Source organism: Euprymna scolopes, chromosome 32 (assembly GCF_053919585.1).
Source record: "Euprymna scolopes isolate OS-2025 chromosome 32, ASM5391958v1, whole genome shotgun sequence".
Taxonomy (NCBI): domain Eukaryota; kingdom Metazoa; phylum Mollusca; class Cephalopoda; order Sepiida; family Sepiolidae; genus Euprymna; species Euprymna scolopes.
In genome coordinates this window covers 85,344,705-85,372,659 of record NC_136513.1, presented here as the reverse complement: position 1 = coordinate 85,372,659, position 27,955 = coordinate 85,344,705, and the positions used below count along the sequence as shown (strand labels likewise).

Below are 27,955 nucleotides of genomic sequence, written 5' to 3'. Positions count from 1 at the left end.
TTATAGGTAGTCTTATATATTTAATGAGTGCAACCAGGCCCGACATATGCTATACAGTAACAAAACTGTCACAAAAATTATCACGACCGACAATGAAGGATTTAAACAGCGCTAAACAAGTCCTGCGTTATTTAAAAAGAACTAAAGAATGGAAGTTAATATTTAGAAAATCAAGAAATCTCCTAAAATTAGAAGGTTTTTCAGATTCAGACTGGGGAAATGACGAAGATCGCAAGAGTATATCTGGATATTGTCTCAGACTCTCAGAAAATGGGCCTATTATTTCATGGAAATCTCAAAAGCAACAGATTGTATCTCTCTCTACGTGTGAAGCAGAATTTATCGCGATCACACACACGACCCAGGAAGCACTCTACCTTAAAAATATCCTAAAGACTATTGTAGAGCCAGAATTAACTAAAAGCCCCGTAGTAATTGTGATAATCAAGCCAGTATAGTCTTAGCACAGAACATGATAATCAACCAAAGATCTAAGCATATAGATATAAAATAACATTTCATAAAAAACAAGGTGAAAAAGGAATCCATTATTTTGAATTACATATCATCAGAACAAAATATCGCTGATGTATTTATGAAACCTGCAACAAGAATAAAGTTACAGCATTTTTTCTCAAAACTTGTTGGGGAATTTGACTGAATAATTTTTTTTTTTCACGGCCCTGTATGTATATAAATTTCTATATATCAAAAAAAAAAAAAAAAAAAAAAAAAAAATTGTCCTGGACAAGACGTTAAACTGTGTCCATTTTATTTGTATTAACACTTTAACCTACTAATGCGTAACTAATACTTTTCCTGAAATAAAAACAAATAAATAAATAAAAAAAAAACTCTTCGTAATTTTCCTTTTCGACATAATACTTTTTGCATGCTTATTTTAAGGCGCGCAGAAATTACAATTGACTTTTATTTTTGTGTGCACATTAGTTTTCTTTCTTATTTTTCAAAAAGGTTGTATCTTTTTTTTTTGCATTGTTTTCATTAACAAAAAAAAACCCTCTTTAAACGGGTACATATTGCATGTATGTTTATTTTTATGTATATTTATTTATATGCGTACACTTTTCTTTTTTTTTACAAAACTGCATAATCAAATTTAAGAAATGGCTTCCTTTTTCACATACCCACCCCTTTTTAAGGTTAAAATACCTTCCATTTCTTTTATTTCTCTTCTCTGTACACATATCTGTTTTGACATGAACACAATTAAAAATGGCATCTTTTTACATGCTAAAATTCACAGATCCAAATGATTTCTAATTTTTGTTATGTATAATTGAATATAAAAATATATATTTATTTTTGAGCAGAACGAACACAAAGGACTTCCCAGTTATAAAAAAATAGGGAGGATATTGCAATATTTTGGACGAAGAATGGGGTATGATCCCACACAGTCGGACGATTCTATTTATAAACGATGCTGCTAGGAACTGACGAATCAAATTAATTCACGTTCTGCTACCAACCAATCAGAAACCAGAATTGCTTCATAAATATTAAACCTTTTCTGTAGCAATTTCACATGTTTTTTCCGTCTCGACACGGTAAGAATATTTTGCTCTGTGGAACTGTCTACTGCAAACAAGTCACCTCTCAGGACTTGTGTGTAACAACGAACCATCGGAAACTGTTCTGTCTACTGCAAACCAGTCACCTCTCAAGACTTGTTTAGAACAACGAACCATCTGGAACGTTTCTGAAACTAAACATGGCTTACACTTCTAAAATCAATAAAAATAATAAAATAATAGCTTTAATTATAATAATAATTGCAATAATAAACATTACAATAATAATAAATATATAAATAAACATAATAAATATAAATAAACATAATAAAAATATGAATAAACATAATAAATAAACATAATAAACATAATAAATAAACATAACATAATATATAAATAAACATAATAAATATTAATAATACTAATAATACTACTACTAATAATAAACATAACAAACATAATAAACATAATAAATATAAATAAACATAATAATGACAATAATAATAAACATAATACTCAAGAAAGCCTGGCTCTCTAAACTAGAACTAGCAGAAATTCAGCGAAAAATAAATGAGGAAACTGAACTAGAAACACCCCCCAATGGAACTGCTCGGAGAAAAACCCCACAAGTTGAAGCCTCACAAGTAAAAACACCAAAGGCCCAGGACCTATGAAGACCAAAGACTAAAAACGTTGAAACCGAGAACAATGAAACAGAACTAACAGAGAATGAAGCAAATGAAATAAATAAAATAACAGTTCATGAATGAGGAAAAACAAAACTCCCATCGTGTAAGAACCAAGAGCAGAAGGAATTAAAAACAGAAACAGAGAAGGTTAACACGCTCCTCCCACACATCCCAACAAATACAATCACAGACTTAAACAACCTCATTTACGCAGGCGCCAAAATGGTAAGTATGAATCTCAAATCAGAAAAACAACCAGGAACAAGCGGACCGACAAAACCTGGATGGGAAATAAGACCAGAAACCCAAATACAGAAACATAAAGAAACCAAAATGATCAACAGGAAGAAAGCAAAAATGTAAAAAAAGGAATATTGGAAATGTAACTGACAGGGAGAGGCTAAACAAGAAACATGAAGAACTGAACCCAAAAATAAAAAAAAAGAAGCGAGATTGAGACGATATAGATATAAAGCTGAACAATGCAAACAAAACAGAACATTTGAAACCAACGAACGCCAATGCTACCAAACTGTGAACGGAGGAAAAACAAAACCAGAACAACCAAATCCGACAGAAACAAAACTCTACTGGAGTAACATATGGGAAAAGCAACGAGATCACAATAGAAATGCCAAATGGCTGAAAGACATGAAAGAAGAGTTACAACAAATCGAAGAAGGAACAGTGAATGAAATCAGTAAGGAAACCCTAAAAAAAACCATAGGAAAAATGGCAAACTGGAGAGCACCAGGGCACGACGGGATACATGCATACTGGTTCAAAAAATTCACAACCTTACACGAAAGGCTAGCCCAAAACCTAAGAAGATGTATACAGGAAGCAAACGTGCCAGACTGGATGACAAAAAGTAGAACCACACTGCTACAGAAGGACACGGAGAAAGGAACCGTCCCCAACAACTATAGGCCAATCACATGCCTACCCACCATGTGGAAGATACTGACAGCACAACTGAAGGAACAAATCTACCACTCACTGAATAACCATGGACTCATCCCCAAGGAACAGAAAGGATGCCAAAAAGGGAAAAGAGGAACACATGATCTGCTATATGTTGATCAAAAGATACTAAAGGAGGTAAAAAGGAGGAGGAAAAATTTAGCCATGGCATGGATCGACTACAAAAAAGCATACGACAAGATCCCCCAAGCATGGATAATAGAATGACTAAAAATGTATAAAATACCAAGCAAGATCACCAATGTAATAGAAAATGCAATGAAAACATGGAGACTGGAACTGACAGCAGATGGACAACACATAACAGAAATTAACATACAAAGAGGCATCTTCCAAGGAGACTCATTATCACCATTACTGTTCATCATAGCCATGATGCCCTTGAATAGTATTCTGAGAAAGTGCCAGGCTGGATACAAGTTCCCCAATACGGAGGAAAAAATGAACCACCTGATGTACATGGACGATCTGAAACTCTTTGCAAGGACCGAAAAGGAGCTAGAGACACTAATGAACACTACCAGGATCTTCAGCCAAGATATCCAAATGGAATTTGGAATGGAAAAGTGTGCACTACTAGTTATAAAAAAGGGAAAACTGAAAACGACAGAAGACATGGAACTACCCAACCAAACAGAAATGAGGGCACTAGGGGAAGAAGACGACTATAAATACTTGGGAATTCTGGAAGCGGACACCATCAGAGCAACAGAAATGAAAGAAAATTGGAAAGGAATACCTCAGGAGAACAAGAAAACTCATGGAAACGAAATTATATAACAGAAACCTAATAAAAGGTATAAATACATGGGCAGTGTCACTAGTAAGATACTCTGGACCGTTTATAGGGTGGACAAAAGAAGAACTGAGACAACTCGACCAGAAAACTCATGACCATGCTTAATGCACTACACCCAAAGGATGATATTAATAGACTCTACGTGAAAAGGAAAGACGGGGGGAGAGGACTGATCTCTATAGAAGACTGTGTGAAGGACAAAAAATGAACTAGAAAAATACATAATGCAAAACACTGAAAGGGTAATTATGGCAGCGAGAGATACGGAGAAAACCAACAAAACAGAGAGACAAATGACAAAACGAGGAAAGAGAAATGGGAAGAGGAACAACTCCACGGAAGATTCATAAGAATGACAAAAGATGAGAATAACGAAAACACCTGGACATGGATGCAAAAAGGACATATAAACCGAGAAACTAAATCCCTAATAACTGCAGCACAAGATAACTTGATAAGAACCAACCATATCAAAGCAAGGATCGATAAAACACAAGAAAACAGCAAATGCAGACTGTGGACAAAGAGACGAAATGATAAACCATATAATAAGTGAATGCAGCAAACTTGCCCAAAAGGAATACAAAAACAGGCATGACCAAGTGGGAAGGGCGTTGCACTGAGAATTGTGCAAACGGCTGCATTTTGAGCATACAGATAAATGGTTCAAGCATAAACCCGCAACAGCACTCGAAAACGAGAACTACAAAATCCTATGGGACATGGACATACAGACGGACAAACCCATCCAAGCAAGAATAATTAACAAGAAAGAGAAATCCTGTCAAATCATAGACTTTGCTGTCCCAGCTGACCACAGGGTGAGTATGAAAGAAAAAGAGAAACGAAGCAAATACACAGAGCTAGCCAAAGAGTTAAAAGGGATTTGGATGATGAAGAAAATCAAAATAGTACTGATAATAGTAGGAGCACTAGGAACAATCCCGAAAAACCTGGAAAAAAGAATGGCAGAAATTAGAATCAGGCGAATAGCTGCAAAAATACAATGCTTAACGATAATGAAAACGGCTGAAATATTAAGGAAACCCCTTGAATGCGGAGAATAACACAATGCAATATAACGAAGAAGCGTTACAGGGAATGAAGAATACCGAAGCTGCAGATCGACATGTTCTACCCCCCCCCCTCAATCATGCATCTTTCCACCATCGTTTCCCCCCCCCCAACAAAAAGTGATACCAAAGAGCGGAGAAGGGTCAAGGAGGATGGAAAGATCGAGGAGGGAGCCCTGGCCAGACCTCCGCTGGACAAGTGCGAAGAGAACTGGGATCTTGGGGGGGGGGGGGGCTTAGTGCCACTCAAATTCCAGTATAAAACAATGGTCACTGCCAGCGAGAAATCAATGGTAAGCGGCTGTTGCGATGATGCAAATCTATTTGCAAATGCTATCAAAGGAGGAGGAGAGAGCTGGACGTCTGGGGAGACTTGTCAATCAGCTTCCAGAGAACACGATACGTCTCCAATCAGATCGTTTGCTGACTTGTGTGAAAGCTCCATGTGAGCTGATAATAATAATAATAATAATAATAATAACAAATATATAAATAAACATACTAATGGTAAACATAATAATAATAATAACAATATATAAATAAACATACTAATGATAAACAATAATAATATATAAACAAACATACTAATGGTAATAAACATAAACATAATAATATATAAGTAAACATACTAATGATAATAATAATAATAATAACAAATATATAAATAAATATACTAATGATAAACATAATAATAATAATAATATATAAGTAAACATACTAATGATAATAATAATAATTTCTCTGCAAATATTTTACTCCTCAGCTAAACATTCCGTTGGAAACTTTTGAAATCTTGGAAGGTGTCATTGCATTGGATTGCTATGACGAAGATCGCGTTGATGTGATGGCATTCTGTGAGAGGATGATGGATTTTCGAAAATATAAATGGAATCGAATTTTAACGAATAGAAAAAAATTATGTACGGACTTGATAACCAACATCGAGGGTAAGTTAGTCAAATATATCTATCTATATATCTATGAAAGTGAACATGTCTGTGTATCTGTGTGTGAGTGTACATTTCCCTATGCAATAACTGTCAATTTTAAGTCTACAGACTCGAAATTTGGTATACAGGGTACTGAGATTTGGGAAAAGGGGTCAAAGTTCAACGATTTGACCTTTGAGAACTCTACCTAACTTCTCCGACAATTTGGGGTCCAAACACTTGAAATTTTAGATATAGGTTCCTTGGACATGGATCTAACTTAATAACTTGATTTGAGCCCAAAAAAATAAATGTTAAAGGGTCATAATAGGGGTCAAAGTTTTAAAAAATTCACCTTTTTTTTTTGCTCAGATTACACCTCCAAACACTTGGGCAACGCCGGGCACCCATGCTAGTTTATATATATATAGATATACTCCTATAATTCGTGTTTCTTTTGTGTGTATTGATATTCATATTAAAAACCCTCTTCATTTAAAAAGAAAATACAATAATAGGGCTCAAAGTTTAAAAAATTGACTGATTTTTTTTTTTTTTTGCTCAACATACACCTCCAAACACCCGGGCAACGCCGGGCTGAAATGCTAATATATATATATATATATATATATATATATATGAAATTTGTTTGTGTGTGTGTGTGTGTGTGTGTACATTTCCCTACCAAACTACTCCGTCAATTTTCAGTCTACAGACTCGAGATTTGTCATAAAGGGTATTGAGATTTGGGAAAATCGTTTTAATCTGTTTTCAGACAGAAATTTGGCTGTCAAGTGCTCAAAGTTCAACGATTTTTCCTTTGAGAACTCTACCAAACTCCTCCACCAATTTTGGGTCTAAACACTTGAAATCTTAGATGTAGGTTACTTGGACATGGAGCAAACTTTTTAATTTGATTTGGGCCCAAAAGAATAAATTTTAAGCGGTCAAAATTGGGGTCAAAGTTTTAAAAAATTTGCCTCTGTAGTCTCTACCAAATTACTCGGCCAATTTTTGGAGTAAACATTTGAAATTTTACATAAAGTGTATTCAGACATAGGGCAAGCTTTTTAATCAGTTTTGGGCCGAAAATTTGGCTGCCAAGGAGTCAAAGTTCAAAAGATTTGACCTTTGCGGTCTCTAGCAAACTATTCCGTCAATTTTGGGTCTAAATATTTGAAATTTTGCATAAAGGGTATTCAGACATGCAGCAAGCTTTTTAACTAGTTTTTGGGCGAAAATTTGACTGCTAAGAGGTCAAAGTTGAAAGAGTCGACCTTTGCAGACTCTACTAAACTCCTCCCCCAATTCTGAGAGTAAACACTTGAAATTTTAGATGTAGGCTACCTGAACACGAGTCCAACTTTTTAATGTATATATATATGCACACAAAGTTATGAACAATACATATGACCCAAGCAAAGCCGATCTGAACTGCTAATATATATATACTAGCATTTCAGCCCGGCGTTGCCTGGGTGTTTCGATGTGTATGTTGGGCAAAAAAAAAAAGAAAAAAAAAAAGTGGTAGTAGGAAGGCAGGCTCGAACCCGTACCGCAAAGGAGGAAAAGAACGGGGTAAAACCTAACATTTATGCTGTTACGACCACCGCCAAACCGGAAGCAACATTTTTTAAAATTAAGGCTAGACAATCTAAAGGAGAGGATAACTTTAAAAACTATCGGCGAAAAAAGTGACCCCCCACCCCCGTAGAAAAGTGCCTAGTTGAAGGGGAAGATACTAATGTTTTTAGCCAATTTTTCGGTATTTGTCGTATGAAAGGTCGAACTTTAAAACGATACTGATCTTGGTAAAATCCGTCGCCTCTATTGAAAGTTTAAGGCAGACATGCAAACATACATACATACATTTATATATTGGTAACTAAAAATTTTCGACCCAAACCCATGAAAAAGCTTGCCCTATCTCTGAATACCCTTTATGTAAAATTTCAAATATTTAGACCAGAAATTGTCTGAGTAATTTGGAAGAGACCGCAGAGGTCAATTTTTTTTTATAACTGTGACCCCTATTATGACCCCTTAAAATTTGTTTTATGCTAAAATCAAGTTATTAAGTTAGATCCATGCCCAAGGAACCTATATCTAAAATTTCAAGTGTGTAAACCCAAAATTGTCGGAGGAGTTTGGTAGAGTTCTCAAAGGTCAAATCGTTGAACTTTGACCCCTTAATCGACAAATTTCTGGCCAAAAACCGATCACATCGATTTTCCCAACACTCAGTATCCTGTATATCAAATTTCGAGTCTGTAGACTAAATTTATTGCGTAGGGAAATGTACAGACACACACACAGACACGTTCACATATATATATATGTTGATGGGGAAATATATTTATTCAATTATATTTCACCTTTTATTCATACCAGTCCTTTAATTTATGAAGCTCGATGTAACTACAGAGCATATACAAATAAATGACAAACGTCTGTATACCAAATTAAGATATTGACCATCTTACTTCATATTTCTTTAAGTGAAAATGTATAATTCTTGACAAGACCTGTTCGTAACAATGAATCAGTCAAGTAATTATGTCCATTTTGCAATGGATCCTGAAGAAAATGAACTTATCAACGTTAAAAGAAAATAAAGGAATATAAACATGATTACAAAATCCAAAAATTGGAAGAGAAGTATTTTTCAATTTGTTACGCCATCTTTGAATTAATTCTATATAAAGTTATTTTTTTTTTTATTTGAAGCCTATATCCTCAATTAAAGTCCTCAAGCGCTTCTCCATGCTTTACCATCTATCTTCCATGGAATGGATTTTACCCCCACCCTTCAACACAAGACTCATCTACAAGAATATGTCATTTTTTCCTTCATCCCTGGATATTTTTAAAGAGACTCCAAAGATCATATTTTTCAATCTTTTACTGAATCTTATTGAATCCAAAGATCATATTTTTCAATCTTTTACTGAATCTTATTGAATCCAAAGAACACATTTTTCAATCTTTTACTGAATCTTATTGAATCCAAAGAACATATTTTTCAATCTTTTACTGAATCTTATTGAATCCAAACGAATGTCATACTCTCACTGGATTTCTGCAACACTAATTATTGGATATTGCTGAGTATTTATATTTTCCTATAAACTTTTACTTTCCTTCCAAACTTTTATAACCACCATTTTCCAAAGTTGTGCTAATCAGCAAAATTATATATTCCTTTGCTAAAGTTTTCTTCCTCTGAGAAGAGCCTATCTTTGAAACTCCATGATTTAGGAATTTCCTTACATTTTCTCGTATTCCTTGCTTTGAATAAAATATTGTGAATACAATATCGTGACATCTATCACTTATACTAGGCTCTATCACTGATATTGAACTTTTTAAGTCGGGATAAGGTTGTTATTCTATAAATATAATTTTTCTATGTTTATAATGCATCTCTTTCGAATTTGAAAAGTTTTAATTATTAACCTTTTCTTTAATTCCGAAATTTTCTCTCTTTCTCTCTCTATATATATAACATCAAACACTTGAAAACAGTAGAAATATTCCTTTGCTAACATTCTTTTCCACTGAGGAGAAGTGCCTATCTTTGAAACTTCATGGAATAAGGAATTTCTCACTTTCTCGTATTCCTTATTTTGAATAAAATATTGTGAATTTAATTCTACAATAGCGTGACGTCTATTATATATATATATATGAGCAAACAGTTAATAAAATATGTTAAAAAACATTTTAAATATGTTTTTAACTCATTTCAATCTGAAAAGGAAACACTAGATAAATGGATAGTCCTTAATCCGCGGAGTTTCGAAGAAATACTTTCCTTATTTATATATATATATTATTCAAAAAAGGAATACAAGAAAAAGTGAGAAAATCTCGAGTTTATAGAAAAAAATATTTTTAAAATACATCTGATAATATATTCCAAATTGTTTCAAATACTAAGCTCAATGTTGGACTAACGGCTAATTAACAATCATAATTTTTGTATATTTGATTTTTTTTTTCTATGCATGCCTATATTTTCCTACTCTCCTTTTGAGTATTCTTTGCAGCAGCTTTGGCAATGACTTCTATGCATTTGTTCCAATTCATGTTATCTGTGAATATTAGGTTGAGGAGTCTGAATGTTGGATCATCGGGTAAGCAATTGATGTCTGCAAAGTTTACTTATTATTGTTAAAGAAATAATATTAATGAGGATATGAGTTTGAAAGATGAAATGGTTACATCGGGTCATCTCGGTGTTGCTACGTAATACCCCTAAGAATTTTATTGTAAACTTTCTTTTATTAAAATGCTTTTTTAATTAAAAAAAGGTACGGAACCACGAAACATATTGGCAAGTCCTTATAAGTTTCACGATGCAGAGAGAAAAAGACTCCGGCCACAAGCAAATTCAGGTAAGCAGGAATAAAATCTCTAATCTTTCTGAGATATTTCTGGCCAGGTATTTATTTATCCCTCCTTTCTCTATAATCTATCCTCATCACTTATTTAAAAATAAATATCTGAACTGAACCTGTTATGTAAACTGTTCTACATCTAACCCGACGAATTCTCATTCTTTTTTATTAAATGACCATATCATCAAAGTCTCCTGTTCTGCACGCATTTCCTATACTGTCCAGATTTAATTTGCCTCTGAGATTATCAGATCCAAGCCTGTCTTGGGGGGGGGGGGGGAGCTTCTTACTTCGATAAACTCCTAGAGCTGATTTTCACTCCAGATCTAAAATGAAAACACATCCACTCTGTTGCAAAGGTTGCTTGAAAAATTTTTGGATCATTCTACTGCTCCAGAGGTACATGGCTTCGGATGCAATCCTCTACTTATATAAGAGCCAAATACATCCTAAGATGGAGTACTGCTCCCACACTTGGGTAGGTATTGCTCTGAGCACTCAATTGACAAGACAAATTTCAAAATCAACTTCAAAATCTAGTGGGAATATTTTTCTTCCTTTCCTCTATTCCGTTATTTCCAGGGAAGATGTTAGACTGAGCTCTAATTTCTGGTTCCTCCTTGTGAAGAAGTCGTCTCCCTACCACAATCGAAAAAGGACACCCCTTTTACTTCCTGCATCTCAGATTAGGAGGAACTTCCATGGACAGAGTTTCTTTGAAAGAGCCTCCCATCTGGGAAACATTACAATGGTGCTGCTTCCCTGCAGCTTAAAACAGTTATCTTCAAATCCAATTTCAACAAGTACTTGTCATGAACCGTCCCATAAATAATCAAACTTAGTTGATTGTATTGATCAGTTTCTGTTGATGATCGTTCAATCGTTGCATAATGGACGGCCCTATGTCGGATAGCAATTACATCAGGTAATGTTAATTTAACAAGGGTCGAACTAAGTACAGATCAAAGTGACATAAAGTTTGGAAAATAAACCAGTTTCCACAAAAGATAAATAGGAAGTGATATCATGTGAGGTTAAAGAGGTCAAGTGGAGTAAAACAAAGAGACATCAGCACATGATGTATGAGGTCATAGTTATTGAGGTTGACAGAGAAACAAGGGGTCCAGATCAGTCTGTCTCTGGGAACCGCATGGGATACATTGCTAATAATGCTCTAATAACGAAAGGAAAACTTTGATAATAGCCAAGAGTGAAATGTCTGTGTCCAACCATTTATCTTTAATTAGATAGTTAAATAAAGTGATCTACATTCCGCCCTTGGAATCCGTTGAAAAGATCGCATTACTAATCTTGGCGTCCTTGACTAAGCCAAATTATCAGAGTGTGTGCTCATCAAGGCCCAACTTCGGTGGGTATGTCATGCCATCCACATAGAAGAATACGGAATGAAAAGATGCCTGTTGTATAGAGAAGTTTAGAAGGGAAAGAGGGTAGAAAAAAAACTATTGAGACGTCTTTTGGTCGACACTTTTCCAAATGAATGTTGGCAACAGGAGGGAACATTGTTTTACCAGCAAGGGTTGGACAAAAAAGTATGGAGAACAGGAGAAAAGGAAACAATCTCATCAAACACACATAATTTCCAAATTAAGGGTACACAAAGACGGTTGGCACAAATTAATAGAGACCGCCTCGAGAATTTTTAAGTTGATTTTCAAGTGTGCTTTGTGTAAGAAGAGAAAGTTTCATTCGATCTGGCACTGGAATAAATGTTCACCAATGGCAGACTTCTATAAAAAACCTCAACAATTGCTGATAATAGCACTGCGTCCAGTATTATTTAAATGTTTATAAAATATTTTACCCATGTGTGTGTGTGTGTGTGTGTGTGATATTGTCTCCCAGGTAGCACCAGATTGCCAGAGGGAGCGTATGAAACCAAGAAAAACTGCAATACGTTCAATAGTATTGAAATCTATAAAAGTGAAGTTGTCTGTGTGTGTACATTTCTCTACCAAACTACTCTGTCAATTTTCAGTCTGCAGACTCGAAACTTGAGATAAAGGGTTTGAGATCTGGGAAAATCTTTTTAATTTGATTTTGGCCAGAGATTTGGCTGTCAACAATCTGACCTTTGCAAACTCTACCAAACTCCTTTGCCAAGGTTACTTAAACATAGACCAAACTTTTTAATTTGATTTGAGCCCAGAACAATAAATGTTAATGGATCAAAATTGGAGTCAAAGTTAAAAATTTGACCTCTGCTGTCTACCAAATGACTCAGCCAATTTTTTGGTGTAAACATTTGAAATTTTACATAAAATATGTATTCAGACATGGATAAGCTTTTAAATCGGTTTTTGGCCGAAAATTTTGCTGCCAAGAGGTCAAAGTTCAAAAGATTTGACATTTTCGGTCTCTAGCAAACTATTCAGCCAATTTTGGGTCTTAACATTTGAAATTTTACATGAAGGGTATTCAGACATGCAGCAAGCTTTTTAATCATTTTTTTGGGCGAAATTTTGTTTGCCAAGAAAGAGTTGACCTTTGCAGACTCTACCAAACTCCTCCGCCAATTTGAGTCAAAACACTTGGAATTTTAGATGTAGGTTACACACACAAAGTTATGAACCCGAGCAAAGCCAGGCTAAACTGCTAATATGAAATAATCCGATAGCAGTAGAATGTCGTTAGGAACAAAAATACATAAAATGCTTACAGGATGTTTATAATAATAAACATTAAGAATTTTTGTTCAGAAACAAAATAACATTTACAAAAACAAAAAGTGACTGTTACGTGACGTGGGTAACTATCACAGGAACGACGGTATTGGACATTAGCGTGACTTTTCGGTTTATTTATTCGGATTTTTAATATTTTTTTGACAGCGTATCTGGATTTGGAAATAGCAAGTTCGCTAAAAAAATTTCTCTCAAAGAAATTTCAACCACAAATTCCAATATGCATCCCGAAAAGGCGTTCACCAAAACTAATAAACCCCCCAATCACACGGTCTTTCGCAAAGAAGGAACAACAGAACGAAGCAAAGGATTCACAAGAATTAATAAACAATCCAGTTAACACAACAACAAGCAGGTACTTGGACATTCAGAGCAAGAGGTAAGTCTCCAAAGCGATTATCTATATATAAATAAAAGGGCAACTGCTTGTCTGTAAATACATCTCGTAACTTCAAAAGTTCAATATTTAAACCAAAGCAACGGCACACACACATTAGGTATATTATGATTATTTATTTTTCGTTTTCTTTTCGTAGCCGCACACACACACACACACACACACATTAGGTATATTATGATTATTATTTATTTTTCGTTTTCTTTTCTCACGCTTTTTTTTTGTATTTTTACCCCAAACAAGGCACAGTGCCATTTGGATCTAGGGGGCTACTATCTTGGGCATAGTTTGCAGGGAAACTATGTAGCGAGTTTAGCAGCAAAATGACTTTACACTTTAATTCCTGCGTGGCAGCACAGTTGAGTATTTATTTGCTTTCCCACTGAACAAATTAGGCACAAGGCTGTTTTTTTTTTGTTTTGTTTTTTTTTAATGTGGAGAGAGGGGAGGGGGAGGAGAAAGGGGGACCGGCTCCCCCAAGAGGAGGGGAGAGGAAGCTGGTAGTGCTTCCTCTTGGTATATAGGGTTGCTCCTACATAAACCAGAAACTGATTGCCTCAAGGGCAATGGTCTTTTAGTGCAGCATAGGTTGGTTGGTTGTTTTACGGCATATCAACCCTTTTCGGGTTATTTAATGCCGAATCCAAAGATTTTGAAGAAAAACTTTTTTAATAGAATATATTTGTTGTTTTCACATCGGTTTCTATTTAACCCATAGTTGGGACCCCAACAGGTACTACCACTCCGGGTCAGAGTGGACCTGGGAGCAATGGTAATTAAAGGGTGGCTCCACACTCCCCAAAGCCCACAAGCTGGGGCCTCACCACTGGATATAGTTTAAGGTCATATCCAGGAACCCCATTGAGGGACTTTTACCCTCTGCAGGGAGGGGGGGGGAACAGTCGGCGTCTTCTAATGCCCCACCGACAGGGCCTGCAGCATAGGAAACGGGAACCCGGAAGTGAATTCCAAAGGTTCAGTTCTAGTTGGCAAACAATTTGGCTTTATTGACCGACGTTGGGCTCCGTGGCTATAATTCAGACATCATTCTGCAAACTGTTGCATGTTGGCCCCGTGAAGTAAGACTGACAATTTTCTTCATCTGATGTGCTGCAGTTTGTAGTATGTTATGTGTGTGTAATATATATATATATATATATATATATATATATATATATATATTATATACACACACACATATATATATATGATTACTTCATTTAATCACAAATTAATATACAAGGATATAATTTTATGCATAAATTTTCAGTATTTACTTCAGTGCTCAATACATAGGTAGAGCTAGGTAGTAAGTTATGAAAATAACTATGGCAATTAAGCTACACAGAATATTCCATGTTTCATTCTCATGAGAATTCGTCAGGTGTAACTCATATATATATATATATATGATTGTTGAGCTGGATTAAATCCGACGATATGAAATAAAATGGAGGTGGAAGGACCTGGATACTCAACGTTTCGCCCGATCTATGCGGGCTTCTTCAAGAGGGATGGTCATTGACGAGAGAGTCGGAGGATTATAATTAATTATATTGCTGGAATGGGAGATTATAGCTGACTCAATTAAACGTCGTGTGGATCTGTTATGTATGTGTTTAAGGAAAGTTGCTTTGTTAAAATCAAAATGGTGGTCGTTTTCCATGATGTGACAAAATATGGCGTTGAGTGTATTGTTGTTTTTTACATCTCTTTTGTGTTCATATATTCTTTTATTTAAATTACGTTGAGTTTCTCCTACGTATATTTTTCCACAATCAAGGCAGGGTATGGAATATATTCCGGCTTTGGTGTTAATGTTGGTGTTAGTTATAATTTTACGTGTTAGATCCCTAATTGTTAAAGAGTTTAGTTTTGTTATTTGAATGCCTGTCTTATTTAGGTTCTTATATATTGTGTCGTTGTTTTTATTAGTTGGTAATGTTAATTGTCTGTTGTGTATCTGGATATTTAAGGAATGGTCTCGGTTTCGGTTATGGTAAATTTTTAGTGCTTTTCTTTTTGTATTTGCCAAAAAATGTTGAGGGTATTGCAAGTTCATGAATGTACGTTCGATATACTCAAAGATATACTTAAGCAAAGAAAAGGTTTTTTCCACGTTGCTCCCTTTCTGTCGAAAATAATTATCAAAGAAAACAACTTAGACACCGGTTAAACGCGAAAAAAAAAAAAAAAAAAAAAAAAAAAATTCGTAATTTCACTTAATTTTATTTTTATTTTACTTATTTACTGTATTTTATCATTATCTATTTTTAGACTCCATTTTATCACCTCCTATTCTTATTTTTAGATACCATCTTTTAAGTTACTGCGCTATTTTATCCCAATTCAATTATTTCTAATTTAAAAAAAAAAAAAAAAAAAAAAAAAAAATTCTTTCGTAATCTCGTGTCATTTTATTTATTTAATCTATCACCGCTATATTTCCAAACACAATTTTTAATCTCTACGATATTTTATCTTTTAGACGTAATCCACTACACTAGTTTACTCTAATTAGTTCTTCTCTCATAAAATGTATATACATGTATATATGACATCTAATTTACATAAGGAAAACACGCTGCTCTCCCCCATCATTATATATAGCCCCAATCCTCCGACTCTCTCGTCAATGACCATCCCTCTTGAAGAAGCCCGCATAGATCGGGCGAAACGTTGAGTATCCAGGTCCTTCTACCTCCATTTTATTTCATATATATATATATATATATATATATATATATATATATATATACACACACAGAGTCCTGGTCAAAATCATAAGACCACTTAAGAAAGTAAGTGTTTATGCATAATATTGAATTTTTAATCAAACAAGTGGTTGAAACCATTGCCAAAAGGGAAAATATGATGGAAAAAAATTAAATTGGCTTCATTCGAAAACTTAACTTTGATCTAATAATTATTTTAAAAAAAAAAAAAAAAAAAAAAAAAATTTTCACCTGGTCAAAATGATAAGACCACTTTAATAAAATCGGCTAGTTTTGAAAAAAAAATGAAGACGAAAAGCTGTTACTAAAAGCAACTTGTTAGTGAATAAAAAGCATCTTACTAAATTATAAATGGCAAAAGGAAAACCATTATCAGAATTTGAGAGAGGAAGGATCTTTGAGCTTAATAGGGGTGGACTCTCCCATATGTCCATTGCAAACAAAGTGAATCGTAGCAAAACGGTCAAATTTTTTAAGAAATCCAGATCAATATGGGCTCAAAAAGAGTCCAGGTCAACCAAAAAAAAAATAACCCCATCACTGGATCGCCATATCAATCAGAAGTTAAAAACAAAAAAAACTTCAGTATGAGCTCAAGTCGATTGAAAAGCCAAACAGCAGCAGAATGTAGTCCTAAAACCATCAGAAGGCATCTGAAAATGAAGGGTTTCAATCATTTAAAGTGACTGCAGAAACCACGTCTTCTTGAACAGCACAAAACTAACAGAATTAAATATGCCGCCAAATACCAGACTTGGGATGAAGTGGGAAAATGTAATTTTCTCCAATGCGAAAAAGTTTAATCTAGATGGTCCAGATGGATTTCAGTACTATTGGCATCATAAAAATTTGCCCAAAGAGACTTTTTCAACTCGGCATAGTGGAGGAGGGTCTTTAACGATCTGGGGTGCTTTCTCGTCAGTTGGGACCCTAAAGTTGCAAGTAGTGAAAGGCCGGCAAACATCATTGAAGTACATTTCAATGCTTGAAAATGCTTCTATCAGGACTGAAGGTCCACGTCTGGAAGAAATTGGATTTTCCAGCAAGACAACGCTGCGATACACACTTCTCGACAAGCACGAGAATACATTTCTTCAAATAATATAGAATTGTTAGATCATCCAGCATGTTCTCCGGACCTCCATCCCATTGAAAATCTTTGGGGATGGATGGCAAAAGAAGTGTTCAAGGATGGAACCCAGTATCATTCGATAAAGGAACTTTCCGATTCAGTTTTCAGTACATGGGATAAAATTCCTTCGCAACTGATAAAAAACTTAGTCGCAAGCATACCGAAGAGAATTTTTTAAGTAATTCGTAATAATGGAGGCTATACTAAATACTGAAACCCTTTTTAGTAATTTATAATTGCCTTTTGTTAGATAAATTATCAGTGGTCTTATCATTTTGACAAAGTGAAAATGTTTTTTAAAAAATAATTATTAAATCAGGATTAATGTTTCGAATGAAGCAGATTTCATTTTTTCCATCATATTTTCCCTTTTGGCAATGATTTCAACCATTTGTTTGATTAAAAATTCAATAAGATGCGTAAATGCTTACTTTCTTAAGTGGTCTTATGATTTTGACCAGAACTGTATATGTACTAGCAGGGAGACCCGATATTGTCTGGGAATGAATACATATATACTTGCATAGAGCCCCCATGTTGCCCAGGATTGAATAGGATGATCAACGAATATTTTTATTGTCATCAAAACTGGTGAAATCAACCATTTTTCAATCAAATGGACTGCCTGCTCTAGTTAGGGACTCATCCTAATGCATCAAGAAGTTTCACATGACTCTCTGCAGTGACTAACCCTAGTATTATACTGGAGAGAATCTACTTTAGATTAAAAAAAAAATATTTTATATAATGTATTGAATTAAAGTTTAAAATACAATAGTCATGTACCATGGTTCAGTCATAGTCGAAAGACAAACATTCATTACGAACGCGCCCCTGTCATATCAAAGGACCTACTGTTGATTTTGTATGCCTGACCTTACTGCTTGTGCGGTAATAATGGCTTGAATTTAAGTTTACAACGAAAAAGCAAAGTATTGTGGTTCAATTGTGCTTTGAACAGAAAAGGGAGAAAAAAAGAAAAGCTTATATTTGCACAAAGTAATTTTGTGGTTACGATAAGGGTTAAAAACTTGTGTTGGGGTGAAGAGGGAAAAGGAAGAAAGTTCAGATGACCCAGGGGTGATAAGTTATGATTGCATAGTTTGCTGGGAGGAGGAAAGATTGAAACGTATCAGAAATCAACATCATTGAAGATAGGTCATCAAAGGCCATAAACAACCAAGTTCTGATTCTCTCTCCTCTGATCTGGAGCATGTGGTACAATGGGGAAAGAGGTGGCTGGTTACTTTTAATTCATCTAAAACCAAGCTTCTATTTTTACATCAACACTGATCCATATTTCTCCCACCGTTTGATGCAGCTCTGGAGACTTTTTGCAGAACACCCCAGGTTGGTCGTCCAACCACGACGTGACTTGAGAAATCAAGACTGCATCATCTGGGAAACGCTTTCCTTTCAAAAATAACTTCATGGCTGGGAAGAGGTGAAAGTCAGAGGGTGCAAGGTCAGGAGAGTAGGGAGGATCAGGAAGGATTTCATAACCACACGCCTGTGCTTCTGATCTGGCGACATGCGAGTTGTGGACCAGCACGTTGTCCTGCAGGAGAAGGGTACCTTTGCTGATCTTGCCCCGCCTCTTGATTTTGATAGCTTCCCTTAATTTCTTCAAAAGGGAAGCATAATAGGATCCTGTAATTGTGGTACCCTTTGCCAGGAAATCTGTCATCACTGCTCTGTCCTGGTCCCTGAAGACTGAGCATGACCTTGCCAGCGGAGGGCTGTACCCTTGCCTTCTTTGGAGGTGGTGAGTCCAAGTGCTTCCACTGCATTGACTGGGCTGTAGTCTCTGGATCATAGTGATGGACCCAGGATTCATCCTGTGTAATCAGTCTTGAAAAACTGACTCATCTTGGCACATCTCCAAATTCATCCTCAAGCACTCGACGCATTCTCGCTTCTGGAATGGTGTGAGCAACCTGGGAATCCATCTGGCAGACACCTTATGCATATGCTCATGAATGATAGTTTCCACAGACCCTGTACTAATCTTGACATCTTGGGCTATTTGGCGAATAGTAATGCGCCGATCTTCCAAAATGGCAGCTTCAACTTGACGGGAAGATACCTCATCAATGGCAGAAGGCGGGGCGACCAGGCCTGGGAGCTGTTTCCACAGACTTTCGATCATGTTTGAATTCACGATGGCAGTGTTTTACAAGGTCATATGATGGGGCATTATCACTATAAGTTTCTTTCATTTCATCAAAAGTCTCCTGTGGTGTGCGTCCTTTCAAATACAAAAACCGGATCACTGCTCAACATTCAACAGGCTCCATTTCACACCCGACTCAGTTCAAACACCTGTAAAACAAACTACAATTAGTTCAGAGCTGTAATTTTCCATATAACCTGTAGAGATATAAATCATTGCACATGCAAAATTTCAGCTAGATCAGACAACTGGAAGTGGGTCAGGGGCATTACTTATTGCACGCCCCTCGATAGAATATTCTTTTTTTGCTCTTGAGTATATATTCGACACAAACAGTTAATCGAGAACAACATCAATCTAAAAATATATAAGATACGAGACTATCCATGACCCGTTGGGTCAGTATGTTATATTAGCTATGGAATTAATGTATGAGCACGACACTTGTCACATAAAGAAAATAGTTTTGTGACATAACAGAAACATTTCTATGAAAGTATATTAAAATGAAAAAATATAGATAGATTTCTATGAGTTGTTTATAATTATTTATTTTTGAAAAAACTTACAACCATTGAATTATAAGTGGTTTGCCATACTTAGGGTATCTATTCAGTGCACATTTACCTATAATACTTAAAGTTAAATTCAAATTTTAATATATCTTTTTTTAAATGAAATTGTTAGTTGAAAGTATAGTTAAAAACACTCTCCCAAGTAAAGAATGGCTTTTTAAATAGAAAATGAAAATAAAATTTAACTTTTTTCATTTATTTTAAATAAGCATTCATGACCCATTGGGTCAAATATTTAATTTATATGTTAATTAGTTTGTTTTTTTTTCCTTATTAAGACAATGCGGAAATGAACCATGGAAAAAAGAAAAACAAAGCATAACGTATTATGAAATACACAGTAAAACAATATATTTTGTCGCATTGATTATTTGTGACGCAAATTTAAAAAAACATTTTCGGTGTTATTTATTATTTATGTTCGTAGTGTAGAAGAAAATGTATGAATGTTTTTAAGAAAGGTATATTAAAAAATAGAGAATAAATTTAAAAAAAAAAAAAAAAAGAAAAAAAAAAAAAAAATGGAAAAGTAGCAATTTGTGTTTATGTATGCATGCGCAACCGGAAGTCATAAAACAGATGTGTGGTTACAACACCCATTACAAGATCATTTGAGTTTTATAATTATATACATTAACTGATATGTACTCGAGAATCAGAAAATATTCTTGTCTTAATGATTATCTACATGTATAAAGACTTAACCTTAACGTAAAAAAAAAATTTGACAATCACTTGAGGTCAAAATCATTTAATGATCATTAAGGCTACGATAAAAGAATATTCTTATTGTTTGGACTCTTGAGTCTATATCTGTTAATATCTTATGTATTTAGATAGCTAATCAACCAAGAACTACATCAGTCTGAGTCTAACTGTGGCGGGTATATACTCGAAAGTCAAAAGAACAGAATATGCTGTTATAGCCCTAATGATCATCTATGCATATAAAGACTTAATGATCTTAACAGGTTAAACCCTAATTGGCTCCCCAAAAAGGGGCACTGGTTAGTGACAAAAATAAAAAATAAATCATTCGTGAAGGATTCATTCTCCACTAACCGAGACCAAAACCATCAAAACTGTTGGGTATGTGTGTGTGTTATATATATATATATATATATAGCGTGTCCAGGGGTGATGAAAAAAATCCAGTAAAGTGCTCGATCGTAGATGTGAGAGCTGAAGATACAATATTTATTATTACACTATATATACATATTTCAAGGTCGTACCATTGGTTTCGATACACCGAAAACATTCAATTCTACCAGACCCTACCACAAACCTACTGAACAGCTTAAGTACATTAATACGCAATCATGCCATCCACCTCGTGTTTTCAAGAACCTTGTCCCCAGCATCAGCAGAAGAATCTCCAACCTTTCATCCAGCAGAGAGATTTTCCAACAAGCTGCGCCATATTATAACAGAGCGCTCCGAGAAAGTGGATACCAGGAAGATATTTCATATATGCCCAATCCACCCACCAGACAGCGCAGATCCAACAGATCCAGGAACATAATTTGGTTCACCCCTCCGTTCTCCCTCAACGTCAGGTATAATATAGGTAGACAATTCCTTCTTCTAATAGATAAGCATTTTCCACCCACAAACAAACTCCATAAAATCTTTAATAGAAACACCATCAAAACTAGCTATTCCTGCTCTCCCTCAGTCGGCTCTATCCTGACATCTAAACCCCCAATCCCTATTAACCCCCCTAACCCTCGCTGCTCATGCAGGGAAGGAGATACCTGTCCTCTGGGGGGAGGCTGCACAATCAAATCTATCGTTTACCAGGCCAAAGTCATTCCTGAAAATAACCCAGGTAAAGAAGAAATCTACATTGGAATGACTCAGGGTACCTTCAAGCAGAGGCTGTATGCACATAACTCCACTTTCAAATATCCCCAAAAGAAATTTGACACATCTTTAGCCACCAAGATTTGGTCGCTTAAAGAATCTAATACTCCATATAAAATAAAATGGTCAATCATGGATATTAAAAAATCTTACGACCCAACCTCCAAGACCTGCTCACTTTGCACTACTGAAAAATTTAGGATCCTTCAGGCTATCAATAACCCATCCATAGCCTGTATGAATATTAAAAACGAAATCTTCAGACAATGTCCCCACAAAAGAAAATTCCTCCTCGCCAAATGGCCTAACAACAGCATAACTTAACCGATTCACACTCCATTTACACAAAGACTCCTAATTCACACATAGACACCTAAATACCACATTCACCTCTCACTCTAAACCTCAAACCATCTCTCTTCTAATCATACCTCAACATTCTTCGCCACCTTACCTCCTTACTATCACACACCCTATTTACACAAAGACACCCTATTCACGTATAGACACCTAAATTCCACATTCACCTCTCATTCTAATCTCCAAACCAACTCTCTTCTACTCATATCTCAACCTTTCTCACCACCTAATATCTTTAACTTTACCATATAACCCCCCCCCAATAATAAGGATAACCTTTATAGAGAAACTATTCCCCTTCCCCCCCCCACAACCTTCGCATCTGATAGTTGTATAGTCTTTTAATATTTATTAATTTCCTTTAATTATTTTAATTATCTTAAATTTCTCCATTCACTATTATTCTCTCATAATTAAAATATTAATATTTTTTAAAAAAATTTAAAATTCTTTTAAAGTTCTTATTTTTTATTTATTTATTAAATTTACCTTATTTATCTTTATCCTTATTTTATTTAATTTAATTAATTTAAATAATGTTAAAATTTTTATAAATCATTAATATATTCATGCCTTTCTCATTATTTATTACCGTTAATTGTCCTACTTTTATTTATTAATATGGCTTTAACAGGACCTTTATATTTTTTAGAGAGTTTTCCATCGCACCCCCTTCCCCGCTATGCACGCACGCACACACACACACATTCTTCCTTTCTTTCTTCTATAATAATCTATTAACGTCAGTTTTAAAACGATATTTTTTTAAATATGAAATTCTGAGTCTTAAACGCTCGTCTAGCGTTTCTTCTATGTTCGTTCATTTTGCATTAGTTTCAGATTTTTCTTTGTCGCCGAAGAGATTATACCGATTTTCCACAGTATATTATTACTGTTTTCGGTGTATCGAAACCAATGGTACGACCTTGAAATATGTATATATAGTGTAATAATAAATATTGTGTGTGTATATATATATATATATATATATATATATATATATATATAGGAAAAATAGGACAGTACAATTACAAATGAATTACAAACATTAATTTATTATGAACATTAAGAAATTGTTCTGTAAATTAGGCATGCAAACAACGGTGTTTGTAACTATTTTTCTTTACATTTTTCAAAAGACTGTTGTATTATTGACTTATATGAGTAGTTATTAGGGCTATGACAACAGCATATTCTTTTCCTTGTTTTGATTCTCAGGTATATAGCCATTGATATGTTTTTATGGAGAGTGATGTGGTTCTCGGTTGATTGTGTCAGACATACTCTAGAGTAAAAACAATGAAAAGAATATGCTGTTGTCATAGCCCTAGTAATTATATAATTTATATAAGTGAGATTACTAATTTTTTTTTTTTTTTTTTTTTTTTTACTTGACTCCCTACGAGGGCAGAGTTAGGCACAAGGTCAGTTTTTAAAGTGGGGGGAAACCAGCTTCCAAAAAGGGGCACTGGTTAGTAACAAAAATAAAAAAAAAATATCATTCATGAAAGATTTGTCTTTTTTTTTTTTTTTTTCTTCTTTTGCCAGTGTTGAAAACGTCGAGATGATTCGAAAAAAGAGACTGTTTTGGCCTGGCTGTCTTGACAAAGTTCTGCCTGTCTACATGCCGGGAGATGGTAGTTGTACGGATGGTAAATATTCAGAGGGTAAAAGCCATCCATTGTTCCACATAATCCGCCCTGAATCATCGGTTACAAAGCAATCCATCAAAGTCCCACCTTTTACACGTTATAGAATATACGGGTACGACGGAGAAATTTGAAAACAACAAAGCAAGGAGTTGATAGTAATAGACACCAGTATCGGAACAGCAATAAATGTCATGCATATAAGAGAAACAGCCAAAAATGAGCTTATATTCTTTGTTGCTATTTTTGCTAATGATCTTTCAAGAGTTATGAGTGGATGAAGCTCAGAGGACTGTTATTATTAAGTAGCAGAGCATCACTGTTGACCAAGGGAAGTCTGACAGTGTATTGATGTATGGAAGTGACACCTGGTAAATTGTCTGATCTACTCGTTGCTTTTGTTCCAGCTCATTTGACTCGGTTTAGTGGTCTTCAATTCTTTGTTTTGGTACCCCATTGTAATACAGTTTCTTATTCCAGTTGCTTCTTTCCAAGCACCACATACTTATGGAACTCGTTTCCTGCTGACCGTCTTCCCTCTACATTTACCCTTGGTCTTTTAAAGACAAAGGATCCATAGGCATCTCCTGTCTTTGTGATAATCATTTTTCATTCTTGTTAGCTCCTTACATTAAGTGGCTTCACGCCTTGTCTGGAGTGATTTCCATAAAAGAAAATAGATCATAGGCATGCATTGCATCGAGGGAAATGATATGAATATTATATGAAAGACGTGTAATAGGAGTTTTAGATACGTTTTGATCTAGTAACCTCACAGGAAGATTAAATTTGGACAGTATAGGGAGATGTGTGCAGAACAGGAGCTTCTGTTGGTATGGTCATATTAAAAAAATAAATTAATTAAAAAAAATTTTTTAAATAAATTAATTAAAAAAAATTTTTTTTTTTTAAATCGATGAGATTTATTAAGTTTGATGTTGAACAGTTCAGGTAACAGATTCAGTTTACAGGGGCAGACCAATGAAAACATGGGAGTGATAAATATGGAGTTGAGAGAAATAGGGATATTTAAGAACCTGTCCAGAGATTGTTTAGTTCGGAAGTCAATTTCAAGAATCTGTCCAATGCAATACAGCTGTTAGATGGATGGAGATGAAAAAATTTGAGATTTAGTGCTTGTATACACTTTCACTTATGGATTAAACTGCTAAAAGTAATATTTTCTTGAAGACTGTTACGAGTTGAAAATTCAAATTTAAATTTTAATAAACAAATATATTTACCATAAAAAAAAAGCTGCACTTGTATGGTCTTTTAAACCATTAAATTGGTTGAAAACATTTTGAGTTAACACAATCCTGTGAAAACTAACTTGCTTTTGGAAGCGAATAAAAAATCAAAAAAGGGTAGCTATTCAAGCCATTTATATTTTAGTGCTCATCCGCCTCAATCTCATTTCGCATACATATTCACATCGACGATGAACGAAAAACAACACAATTTACAAAATTCTCAAATACCTTTATTTTGTCAAGGTGTTTTTTTTTAATGAAAAGGAGATTTGCCAAAGACAAAGATGAAACACGAGAAATCAAAAATATTCCTTATATTTGGATTTCCGATTTTTTAACACCAGAAAATGCAGTAGCATCTTCAAAACAGTGTGGAGATATGAAAATTGAACTGTATTACAATTTGGATTTTTTCGTATTTACACCTGCACATACGTATATGTGTTTTGAATAAATGATAACACCATTCGTGTAGAACCATGAAAATTGAATCATATATACAAAGTTATTTTTTTTTTTTTGCTTATTTACGCATTTACATTAGATATACATACATATATTTACATTGTGTGTGTGTGTGTGTGTGTGTGTGTGTGTGTGTGTGTGTGTATATATATACATATATTTACATTGTGTGTATGTATATATATATATATATATTTACATAGTGTGTTAATTTATATATATATACACACATATTTACATTGTGTGTTTGTGTTTATGTTTATATATATATATATATATATATATATATATATATACATATATACACACACATATTTACATTGTGTGTTTATGTTTATATATATATATATACACACACATTTTGTGTATATAAAACTATTTACATTGTGCGTGTGTATATATATATATATATACACACATACTTTATTATAAAATATATACATATATAACTCTTTACAATTGGACAATTTACTCAACTCGAAAAAGAAAAACTTTCAGAGCATATATATATATATATATATATATATCAGTAGCGAACATTCCAAAGCCAAATTTTCATATTTTAACTTTACACGTGTTTCATTGGATGATAAACAAAACACTAAACTCAGAGACAGTTTGTATGTTGCTAACACATAAGATTCATAAAAAACTTACTATACTTGTTTATAAGTCTAATTTCTGGGAGACGATTTAAAAATTTTTTTTTTGTGGAGGGTGTCGACTTACACATAGGTAATATTTTGGGAAATGTTAAGTGACTCAGTGCTTGATCATAACATAGAAAATGCCTTTTTCTTTGTGCACTTGGTATATACCGGTAATCCTAGTAATTAATTGCACTCCTTCCAAATTCCACTGCAGTTTGTTATACGTTTGCCAGCATGTAAGCACATGCGCGTTTTTTCAGTGGGAGGCTTAATAATTGGAATAGCTCTTGCAATGTTCACTTTCTAGATGTGGCTATAGGCCTAAGTTTACATTGATGATATGACGTTTTTTTTTTTAGTGAGAAAATGTAATGTTTATGATATGTTGTTCTCCCAATTAACCATTTAATGACAACTATTTAATGAAACCATTTAATGGTACTTAACACGTGTCCACATTATTATGGCATCTACAGCACAGCATTGATCAGAATGTCTGATTAGCAACGTTTGCGTTCGTTGCATGTAAGTGTGCAGCAGGTTGATTCTATATATGAAAATTGAATAAACACTTGCGTAAATGCACGTATTATTGCTCATGGATGCCGAGAAACAATTTATGTCCTACAAAAAACACCAAAAAGGAAATTATCCGTGCAAGAAAGAGCCATGAGCCGGACCATTCAACTTGTCTAGAATCTACAGTCGACTTAAACACAGCTAATACCTAAAACAACACAATTTTGTTTTAAAATGCACATCGGCTTATACACAAGTATATACGGTACTTGTTAAAATATATTGGGATATTTTTGGAGAGCAAGTAATTTTTTTTTTTTAAATGAATCTTATAACTTAAGGATTTCCATTTCTTTTCAACTTTAATCCTCTTTAATACAAAGAAAAACATCTCTAACGTGATTAAATACAGGACTCCATTTGAAATTCAGTGTAGGTTTGGCAAAAAAGATTAACTTCGAAAATATACACTTTAAGATGGCTGGAGGTTATCTGGACTAAAACGTTGTGAAAAAATAAAACACTCAAGATGAGAACAGTAGTCCGAATAATCCAAAAAAATGTGAATTACGAATCTCATCTAAAACAAAAATCAAAACATAACATGTAGATTTTTTTAGCCAATAAAATCAATGAAATCCACTGATCAGCGGTCAGTGCTCAGTTTGGTAAAAAAGATATAAATTTAGACGCTCATCACTTCAATGCTATTTAAATGAATCTGGTTCAACTGAACCGTTTTGTCTGTATGTTCATTTATCTGCTGCATGTGTGAACTGACACAACTGATCAAATCGGAACCATGTAGGACCGGATATAAATAAGGCTGGTCCAGCGTTCCCATCTCATTTTCCATGCAGACTGGCATTCCATATTTTTCTTGAAACCAATTGGGGGTCTTCGCTGTAAACTCCTCCTCTTGAAGAAGGTCTTCTGTCAGCAATTTTTTTGGTAATTTGCAATGATTCATATTAACGGAAACTCCGTGGATTGCTTCGGCAAGACCTTTGAGATTTTTCGGGAGTATATAAACTGGAGAATTGGAAGGATAGTTTTTGAATTCCGAT

General features: G+C 34.4%; 2 protein-coding genes across 6 annotated transcripts in view; one reads left to right on the top strand and one right to left on the bottom strand.

Annotated features, from left to right (window-relative positions):
* The window catches only part of LOC145256464 (uncharacterized), a 56,586-nt gene extending 31,361 nt beyond the window's left edge, over nt 1-25,225 (top strand). For all 4 annotated transcript variants that reach the window (XM_080115399.1, XM_080115396.1, XM_080115397.1 and 1 more), the window contains 4 exons: nt 5,844-6,027; nt 10,323-10,406; nt 13,262-13,493; nt 23,901-25,225. In XM_080115399.1, the coding sequence (XP_079971525.1) occupies nt 5,844-6,027; nt 10,323-10,406; nt 13,262-13,493; nt 23,901-24,135 (735 nt within the window). In that variant the 3' untranslated portion in view covers nt 24,136-25,225. The remainder of the gene's footprint in view (nt 1-5,843; nt 6,028-10,322; nt 10,407-13,261; nt 13,494-23,900) is intronic.
* Nucleotides 25,226-25,253: 28 nt separating this feature from the next.
* LOC145256463 (uncharacterized) overlaps nt 25,254-27,955 on the bottom strand; it is a 167,544-nt gene continuing 164,842 nt past the window's right edge. For both annotated transcript variants that reach the window (XM_080115394.1, XM_080115395.1), the window contains exon 10: nt 25,254-27,955. This exon is cut by the window's right edge and continues 370 nt beyond it. In XM_080115394.1, the coding sequence (XP_079971520.1) occupies nt 27,574-27,955 (382 nt within the window). In that variant the 3' untranslated portion in view covers nt 25,254-27,573.